We start from the raw sequence: 9,971 nt of genomic DNA on the forward strand, positions 1-9,971 counted from the left end.
CAAAGTTTCCTCTACTGGCAGGAAACAACAAGTCTGCAGGTTTTCCTGAGAGGTTTTGAACTTGATGGTTTCTCATCTGATCGTCTCCAGACAACAGATCACAGAAATCGACCTGCAGACACACAAACCTGCAGTGTGAAAGGAAACCAGGAGTTTCTGTCTCCGTTGGGATTAATACTTCAGTAGAACAAGAGATGGAGACAGTTTACTGTTCATAACACTAACAGTCAAACTTTTACTCAGTTATTGACAAAAACACTCATTAAAGGAAAACATTTGAGATAAAAAGTGATTTACTGTGAACTCTCAGGTAAAGAAGGAAGTTTTGATTCATGAATCGTCTCTGCAGGTTCACTGAAGATTGTTCTGGTAAATGTTCTCCTTTAGACACTGAAACAAAGACTTTTATTTAATATAACAGAAATCCTGTCTCTGTGACAGGGTCGGGGAAAATGATGCTTCCTGTCTGGTTCCTCTTCACTTCCTGAGCTGCTGATGTCATCAGGAAGTTCATTTAAAGATAAATTGTAACTTTATTGTTTAACAGCTTCTGCTGTTTCTTCCCATCATCATAAGAGCAGAAAGGAACAGAAAACGACTTCAGAACCTTTTCTAGAAAGACGCAGAGATCCAAACATTTTGGTCTGAACCATCCGACCAGCAGAGAGAAGAACTTTCTGAGGCCCGGCGGACAGTTTGGGTTCTGGAGAACATCCTCTATGTTAGAACCGGAGCTGCAGGTTCTGGAACATTTTAAATATTCATGCAGCAACACAAACCGACCTGCTGTCAGAGACAACAACCTCAAACTGAAGCTGTAAAAGTAGAAACCACTTCCTGGACGCGTTAAAATGACCTTTGATGTGTTTTCACATTTTTAAACAAACTGAAATCTAAAAATCTGAAACGTTTCTTGTTGGTCATAATTTCTGTTAGTTTTACACATCAGTAATTATGATGATCCAAAAGGAAAACATTTATTACATGACTTTAGAGTCAACATGATGATGATGAAGATTCAGAACGGATCAGAACCGTGATGTGACTGAAGCCTGATGCTGTGGTCGGTTCTGCTGGTTCTGGTTCTGATGGATTCAGGTCACAGTGTGGCTGCATGCAGAGCAACAGGAAGAGCTGTGTGGGTTCCTGCAGCATCTGGTTCCTCTGCTGCTGCAGCATCTGGTTCCTCTGCTGCTGCTGCAGCATCTGGTTCCTCTGCTGCTGCAGCATCTGGTTCCTCTGCTGCTGCTGCAGCATCTGGTTCCTCTGCTGCTGCAGCATCTGGTTCCTCTGCTGCTGCAGCATCTTGTTCCTCTGCTGCTGCAGCATCTGGTTCCTCTGCTGCTGCAGCATCTGGTTCCTCTGCTGCTGCAGCATCTTGTTCCTCTGCTGCTGCAGCATCTGGTTCCTCTGCTGCTGCAGCATCTGGTTCCTCTGCTGCTGCTGCAGCATCTGGTTCCTCTGATGCTGCAGCATCAAACTTTAGCTGCTGATTCTCTGACTGCTGGAAAACCCTGAAGCTCAGAACCAGAAACTCTGACCAGAACCAGTCGGACCGGAGGCTGCAGCCGGTTACCTGGAGCCCGAGTCCAACAGAGAGACAGACTGCAGAGGAGGAAGTGATGTCATCATGGCGGTTTGTCATGTGACTTCCTGACGTCCAGATCAGAGCTGATCTCAGTCGGAGTCTCTGCTGCTGAAGAGTCGGGATGGAAACTCTGCAGGCTTTACTCTGTGAGTTACAGTCTGGTTCTGGTTCTGTTCTGGTTCTGGTTTGGTTCTAGTTCTGGTTTTGTTCTGGTTTGGTTCCGGTTCTGATTCCGGTTCTGATTCCTGTTCTGGTTCTGTGTCTGGTTTGGTTCTGGTTCTGTTCTGGTTCTGTTCTGTTCTGGTTCTGGTTCTGTGTCTGGTTTGGTTCTGGTTCTGTTCTGGTTCTGTTCTGGTTCTGGTTTGGTTCTGTTCTGGTTCTGGTTCTGGTTCTGGTTCTGGTTCTGGTTCTGGTTCCGGTTCTGGTTCTGTTCTGGTTCTGTTCTGGTTCTGGTTTGGTTCTGTTCTGGTTTGGTTCTGGTTCTGTTCTGGTTCTGGTTCTGGTTCCGGTTCTGATTCCGGTTCTGGTTCTGTGTCTGGTTTGGTTCTGTTCTGGTTCTGTTCTGGTTTGGTTCTGGTTCTGTTCTGGTTCTGGTTCTGGTTCCGGTTCTGATTCCGGTTCTGTTCTGGTTCTGTTCTGGTTCTGGTTCTGGTTCTGGTTCCGGTTCTGGTTCTGGTTCTGGTTCTGGTTTGGTTCTGTTCTGTTCTGGTTCTGTTCTGGTTCTGTTCTGTTCTGGTTCTGTTCTGGTTTGGTTCTGGTTCTGGTTCCGGTTCTGGTTCTGGTTCTGTTCTGGTTCTGTTCTGGTTCTGGTTTGGTTCTGTTCTGGTTTGGTTCTGGTTCTGGTTCCGGTTCTGATTCCGGTTCTGGTTCTGTGTCTGGTTTGGTTCTGTTCTGGTTCTGTTCTGTTCTGGTTCTGGTTCTGGTTCTGTTCTGGTTCTGGTTCTGGTTCCGGTTCTGGTTCTGTTCTGGTTCTGTTCTGGTTCTGGTTCTGGTTCTGGTTCTGGTTCCGGTTCTGGTTCTGGTTCTGGTTCTGGTTTGGTTCTGTTCTGTTCTGGTTCTGTTCTGGTTCTGGTTCTGGTTCTGGTTCTGGTTCTGGTTCTGGTTCTGGTTCTGGTTCTTTTCTGGTTCTGGTTCTGGTTCTGGTTCTGGTTCCGGTTCTGGTTCTGTTCTGGTTCTGGTTTGGTTCTGGTTCTGGTTCCGGTTCCGGTTCTGGTTCTGGTTCTGGTTTGGTTCTGTTCTGTTCTGGTTCTGTTCTGGTTCTGTTCTGTTCTGGTTCTGTTCTGGTTTGGTTCTGGTTCTGTTCTGGTTCTGGTTCTTTTCTGGTTCTGGTTCTGGTTCTGGTTCTGGTTCTGGTTCTGGTTCTGGTTTGGTTCTGTTCTGTTCTGGTTCTGTTCTGGTTCTGTTCTGGTTCTGTTCTGGTTCTGGTTCTGGTTCTGGTTTGGTTCTGTTCTGTTCTGGTTCTGTTCTGGTTCTGTTCTGGTTCTGTTCTGGTTCCGGTTCTGATTCCGGTTCTGGTTCTGTGTCTGGTTTGGTTCTGTTCTGGTTCTGTTCTGGTTTGGTTCTGGTTCTGTTCTGGTTCTGTTCTGGTTCTGGTTCCGGTTCTGGTTCCGGTTCTGGTTCTGGTTCTGGTTTGGTTCTGTTCTGGTTCTGTTCTGGTTCTGTTCTGGTTCCGGTTCTGGTTCTGGTTCTGGTTCTGGTTCTGTTCTGGTTCTGGTTCTGGTTCTGGTTCTGGTTCTGGTTCTGGTTCTGGTTCTGGTTCTGGTTCTGGTTCTGTTCTGGTTCTGTTCTGGTTCTGGTTCCGGTTCTGGTTCCGGTTCCGGTTCTGTTCTGGTTCTGGTTCTGGTTCTGGTTCTGGTTCTGGTTCTGGTTCTGGTTCTGTTCTGGGTCTGGTTCTGGTTCTGGTTCTGTTCTGGTTCTGGTTCCGGTTCTGGTTCCGGTTCCGGTTCTGGTTCTGTTCTGGTTCTGGTTCTGGTTCTTTTCTGGTTCTGGTTCTGGTTCTGGTTCTGGTTCTGTTCTGGTTCTGGTTCTGTTCTGGTTCTGGTTCTGTTCTGGTTCTGGTTCTTTTCTGGTTCTGGTTCTGGTTCTGGTTCTGTTCTGGTTCTGGTTCTGGTTCTGGTTCTGTTCTGGGTCTGGTTCTGGTTCTGGTTCTGTTCTGGTTCTGGTTCTGTTCTGGTTCTGGTTCTGTTCTGGTTCTGTTCTGGTTCTGGTTCTGTTCTGGTTCTGGTTCTGGTTCTGGTTCTGTTCTGGTTCTGGTTCTGGTTCTGGATCTGTTCTGGGTCTGGTTCTGGTTCTGGTTCTGTTCTGGTTCTGGTTCTGTTCTGGTTCTGGTTCTTTTCTGGTTCTGGTTCTGGTTCTGGTTCTGGTTCTGGTTCCGGTTCTGTTCTGGGTCTGGTTCTGGTTCTGGTTCTGTTCTGGTTCTGGTTCCGGTTCCGGTTCCGGTTCTGGTTCTGTTCTGGTTCTGGTTCTGGTTCTGTTCTGTTCTGGTTTGGTTCTGGTTCTGGTTCCGGTTCTGGTTCTGGTTCTGGTTCTGGTTCTGGTTCTGTTCTGGTTCTGTTCTGGTTTGGTTCTGGTTCTGGTTCCGGTTCTGGTTCTGGTTCTGGTTCTGGTTCTGTTCTGGTTCTGGTTCTGGTTCTGGTTCTGTTCTGGTTCTGGTTCTGTTCTGGTTCTGGTTCCGGTTCCGGTTCTGGTTCTGGTTCTGTTCTGGTTCTGTTCTGGTTCTGGTTCCGGTTCTGGTTCCGGTTCCGGTTCCGGTTCTGGTTCTGGTTCTGTTCTGGTTCTGGTTCTTTTCTGGTTCTGGTTCTGGTTCTGGTTCTGGTTCTGTTCTGGTTCTGGTTCTGGTTCTGGTTCTGTTCTGGTTCTGGTTCTGGTTCTGGTTCTGGTTCTGGTTCTGTTCTGGTTCTGGTTCTGGTTCTGGTTCTGGTTCTGGTTCTGGTTCTGGTTCTGGTTCTGGTTCTGGTTCTGGTTCTGTTCTGGTTCTGGTTCCGGTTCTGGTTCTGGTTCTGGTTCTGTTCTGGTTCTGGTTCTGTTCTGGTTCTGGTTCCGGTTCCGGTTCTGGTTCTGGTTCTGTTCTGGTTCTGTTCTGGTTCTGGTTCCGGTTCTGGTTCCGGTTCCGGTTCCGGTTCTGGTTCTGGTTCTGTTCTGGTTCTGGTTCTTTTCTGGTTCTGGTTCTGGTTCTGGTTCTGGTTCTGGTTCTGGTTCTGTTCTGGGTCTGGTTCTGGTTCTGGTTCTGTTCTGGTTCTGGTTCCGGTTCTGGTTCTGGTTCTGTTCTGGTTCTGGTTCTGGTTCTGGTTCTGGTTCTGGTTCTGGTTCTGGTTCTGTTCTGGTTCTGTTCTGGTTCTGGTTCTGTTCTGGTTCTGGTTCTTTTCTGGTTCTGGTTCTGGTTCTGTTCTGGGTCTGGTTCTGGTTCTGGTTCTGTTCTGGTTCCGGTTCCGGTTCTGGTTCTGTTCTGTTCTGGTTCTGGTTCTGGTTTGGTTCTGTTCTGGTTCTGGTTCTTTTCTGGTTCTGGTTCTGGTTCTGGTTCTGGTTCTGGTTCTGGTTCTGGTTCTGATTCCGGTTCTGGTTCTGGTTCTGGTTCTGTTCTGGTTCTGTTCTGGTTCTGTTCTGGTTCTGGTTCTACATCATGACCCAGTATTCAGTAGAATGTCTATAAATTAAACGTTACAGTTTTCTCTGCCTTCAGTCGAAATGTAAAAGTTTTAATATATTTTCTGTAACTTTTGGTTGCAGAACTAAAATCTGATCCATTCGATGATAAAATGACGTTTAAAATGTGAAAACTTTCATCACTGACAGCAGAATGAATGTAAATTATTTCACTAAATCTATTAATGCAGCCAAAAAGGTTAAAACCTTCAGATCCCTGGAGAATCTGAAGGTTTCATAAATAAAATCAATAACTGAATATTCTGTCCTGAAGGGAAGATTATTTCTTCCTGTTCTTTATGAAAGTCAACATTTTATTTAAAGGATCAGTGTTTTTATCTAGACTCATGGCAGCCAATTTACAGATTAATAAAGTATCTATGTTACCTTCAGGTGATATAAAAATGTAAAATGTCACATTTTATTTGTGATGATCTTTATTCAGGTCAAATATTAATCTGAATAAAAACATCCTGGTCAATATTTTCAATCTGTGTTTCTTCCAGTGATTCTGGGATTTTCTGCTGCTCAGGAAGAGAATCTGACAGGAATCGTTGGAGGAACCATCAGTCTACCTGCTGCTGTCACAGAGAAAGGATTTCTTTTATATAACTCGATAAGCATTGCTTCAGTGTTTAAAGGTGAATTTGAGATTGATGTGAAAATTTACAAGAACAAACTTCATTGGAACCGAAGCTCTGGACTCTTTACGATCACAAACCTGCAGAAGAACGACTCAGGAATCTATAAAGTTCAAAAAGGCAAATTTTCTTCTTCATATAAACTCCAAATTTATGGTAAGTATTTTTATTTAAGTATTTCTCTGATTGTCCAGATGGAATAAATAAAGTCTGAGCTCCATGTTAATAATAATCTCCATAATCTCAGATTAAATCAGTTCTCAATATTTCTTTCTTACTAACAGGTTTTAACTTTCCAGCAACAGATTCAAGTTTCAGTTCACAGATTTTGAAAAACTTTATTTGACCATTAAAAATAAACCAACTCAGGAGGATGAGCTGGTAGAAATGAAATGCTCTCATTAAACATCTGGATAATAATCTGTTAAAATCAATGTTAGTAAAGTTAAATATTAAATATATTCCCTGCAGATCCAGCAGCGACTCCTGCAGTAAAAACTGTTAATGTGACCTCTGACCTCTGCCTGTTGATCTGCTCTGTGGACAAACCGGAGACTCTGCTGTGGATCAGAAACAAAGAAATCCAGAACCAGAGCCGCTCTGCTCTGTCTTTACATGTTACTGTCTATAAAGAGGATAGAGATTCATCATATAGATGTGCAGCAGCCAATCCTGCAGAGAACAAAACTGTTGATGTTAATTTAACGACTTCCTGTGGATTCAACCAGACAGAAACTCAGACTGACAGAAGAACATGTGAGATTTAACACAGTCTGTTATTAATGTGATCATATTTTATAATTTCTGTCAGATTTAATTTGTTCTGTTTGTTTTGTTCCTGATGACAGATTGGATCTCAGCTGTCGTCTCAGTCGTGGTTCTTGTATTTGTTGCTTTTGGACTCTGGATGATCAAACTGAAGTTTCTGGACCGAAAGGAACCAGCTGGACAAACACAGAGCAGGTTTTCATCCTTAATCTGTTCATTTAGATGATAATTTATAGAATATCAAACCGTCTCCGAGTTTTAGAGCAGCTGAGTAAGTGAAAATAATGTTGACATGTCAGCTAATCAATCAATCAATCAATCAATCAATCAATCAATCAATCAATCAATCAATCAATCAATCAATCAATCAATCAATCAATCAATCAATCAATCAATCAATCAATCAAATTTTATGAGTATAGCACATTTCAGCATCAAGGCGTTTCATTGTGTTTACATCATAAAAACAATGAAACAGAATCAATAATCAAATCACAACATTGATTCAGGTTCAATCAGCTGAAGATTCTTTATTATTTATCAACATCTTTAAAATCCAATCAGAGAATCAGTTCATCAGCAGCAGATCAAAGCAATAATCCATAAGAAAATATTCATTAAAGCAGAAACTTCAAAGCTTAAGAAGTCAGAAAAACATCAAACAGATCTGGAAATAATTCTGGGTTTATTCAGAATTATTATTTCTTATGATTTATTCCTGTTTCCCTGATCAGTTTTTAAAACCAGACATTGTTTAATTTATATCTGTATAAATAAAGTACAAATAGTAACTTAACTGGTTAAAGAATTGTTAGAAAAACTTGTTAATAAAACCTGCAGTGACCCCTAGTGGAGAAGGGCGGTAACTTGATTACATTAAAACCGCAGCAGAAGTTTTCAATATTTCATCATTAAAGGATAAACAAAAACTCCCAGCAGTAAAACATAATAATAATAATAATAATAATAATAATAATAATAATAATAATAATAATAATAATAATAATAATAATAATAATAATAATAATAATAATAATAATAATAATAATAATTCATACGGTCATATTTTTCTTGACCATAGAAAGTAAGCCTAGATCCATTCTCTGTTTTTTTTCTGTTTTCTCAAACCTCCAGTCAGATCAGATGGCCGTCCACACTGGTTCTGGTTCTGGTTCTGGTTCTGGTTCTGGTTCTGGAGGGTTTTCCCTGTTGAACAGGAGTTTTTCTCTCCACTGTCACCTCATACATGCTCAGAATGAGGTATTGCTGTAAAGTCAGACTGCTGGGTTTCTTTAGATGGAAAACTTTTTCTTAAATTGAATAATAAGCTAAACTTTCTTGTTGTATTTCCAGGATGAAATTGGAAATAATTTGATTGAATGGACTGTAATATGATCTGGATATTCATTAAGTCAATATTAGATGGAAAGTGTAGCTCTATAAATAAAATAAAAAATATTGAATCCAGGAAATGTAAAGTTTTAAGACAGAAACAAAATCTCTTTTATTTCTGTTTAAACCCAGAGAGGTTCAGTTTGTCCTGCTAACGTTAAAAATAAAACTGAACTCTGATCAAACATCACAGCGCATCGCACACACCTCCATATTGTCCCTACTGATAGACCATCTCTGTGTTAACAGGTTAATGATGCCACGAAGTGAAACAAGTAAAACTTTTTATTGATCTCTGATCAAAATATTCTTTAGAATGAAAAACATTCAGTAATACAGCCATCATCAAAGGATTTGTGAATTTAAAGATCAAACTTTAGGGTACATTGTTAGACTGAATATAATATTTTATGATATTTTATGTGTTTTTACTTTTCAGGTCAGGATATTTGTCTCCTCCAGAAGTTTCTCCTCAGGAAAATGATCCAACATTTTCAACAATCTTCTATAGAACCTGGAACCAGGAAATAACTTCATAAGGGACCCAAACCAACATGGCGTTAGTTCATTCTCTGTAAGGGAAACGGCGCCCCCTGGTGGTGATGCCTCGTCATTTCCAAGCTGTTATAATAATCTGTTTTATTTTGTTGGTTCTGTTGTTGATTCTTTACATTAAGAGATTCTTCCATGTCAGTGTCTCCATTGGTTTCTATCAAACCATTTGTTTTCTTTTCCTCCTCAGATAATTAAAACTGAAGAAATAAAAACTGATGGAAGTGAATTAAAATCAGCTGCAGACAGAAAGCAGCAGGTTTCACTCATAAACTCTGAATTAATGTTTCACTTTTAGTTTGATTCTCCTTATAAGCAGAAGTTTCTTCATTTTGTCTCTATAGTCAGGCTGACTACCTGCAGCTTTGGGGTCACAGGGGTCAAGAGGTCAGCGGCTCTGACCTTCAGCTCTGCTGATGTTCCTCTGATCTGTTTGTTGTGGAAACTTCAGCCTGGATCGTTTTGTTCTGTAAATAAAGTGATGCTGGTTGAGATGAGGGCCTGGATTCACTGAGCTCAGATGAAACTTCTTCTCCTTCCTTCTCAGATTTCCACAGGTCAGCAGCTGAAGGGGAACGGAGTCAAACAACAAACAGAAACATTCTTCAGTCCAATCTGTCGGTCCAACCTGCTGTTTTCTGTCGGTTTTAGTTTGTTGAGAAGAGTCTGTTATGAAGTGATTCATGCTAATTATAGCATAGCTGTAATTATAGCTGAGACATCGCCAACAGACCCACCAGTGGGCGGAGCCTCAGTTCAGTTCATCAGCTTCAGACGCAGAGGAGAAACGATCTGTGGAACGAGAGCCTGTTGGTGGAAATGCTGCATAAATAACTCACATTACATTTTTGAGTATATTTTTTTAGATTTTCTCCCCTTCCAATCTGACAGGGCGGCGCCACAGCGCCCCCTGTGGTCTGGATGTAGAGAGGATCCCTGGTGAACCCAGACGGTTCCCCGTCCAGCTGACATGCTGCTGTGATTAAAGCTGCTGGCGATCGGATAAAATCCGGTCAGAATTCACCTGATCAACATCCTGGACCTTCAGAGACCCGTTCATCCTGAGGAACCAAACATCCTGACCGAGAAACAGAAACACTTTCTGGTTCTGATCAATTAATCATAATGTGATTGATTTGATAAAATGAAGCTCAGAATGAGTTCAGGTTTCAGTTCTTCTCTCCTCATTGGTTCTGTTGGCAGAAATCCAGATGTTGATCCGATCTAAACATCCATCAAGTCCCAGCAGGATGAGCTGGAACATGAAGCTCTTCCCAGAAACTCTTTCTCTGGAATGTGGGAATTTTCTGAAGGGAACAGAACAGATTCTCCTCTGGATGTGTAATAAAATTAATCTGTTCTGATTAAAATGTTAAACAGAATCTTCA

General features: G+C 41.8%; 1 protein-coding gene across 1 annotated transcript; it reads left to right on the forward strand.

Moving 5' to 3' along the window:
* The first annotated feature begins 1,664 nt into the window (after nt 1–1,664).
* Nucleotides 1,665–9,335, forward strand: LOC122828955 (T-lymphocyte surface antigen Ly-9-like). Its single transcript, XM_044113061.1, has 5 exons — nt 1,665–1,734; nt 5,737–6,027; nt 6,343–6,627; nt 6,720–6,834; nt 8,471–9,335. The coding sequence occupies exons 1-5, from the start codon at nt 1,710–1,712 to the stop codon at nt 8,568–8,570; spliced, it is 816 nt and encodes a 271-aa protein (XP_043968996.1). The 5' UTR covers nt 1,665–1,709; the 3' UTR covers nt 8,571–9,335.
* Nucleotides 9,336–9,971: the final 636 nt, after the last annotated feature.

Source organism: Gambusia affinis, linkage group LG04 (assembly GCF_019740435.1).
Source record: "Gambusia affinis linkage group LG04, SWU_Gaff_1.0, whole genome shotgun sequence".
NCBI classification, from domain to species: Eukaryota; Metazoa; Chordata; class Actinopteri; order Cyprinodontiformes; family Poeciliidae; genus Gambusia; species Gambusia affinis.

Bases quoted from the DNA above. Each gene is read 5' to 3' on its own strand.
- LOC122828955 (XM_044113061.1), top strand. From the start codon at position 1,710: ATGGAAACTCTGCAGGCTTTACTCT. The intron at 6,028-6,342 runs GTAAGTATTTTT...TATTCCCTGCAG, and splicing joins ATATAAACTCCAAATTTATG to ATCCAGCAGCGACTCCTGCA. The intron at 6,835-8,470 runs GTTTTCATCCTT...TTTACTTTTCAG, and splicing joins GCTGGACAAACACAGAGCAG to GTCAGGATATTTGTCTCCTC.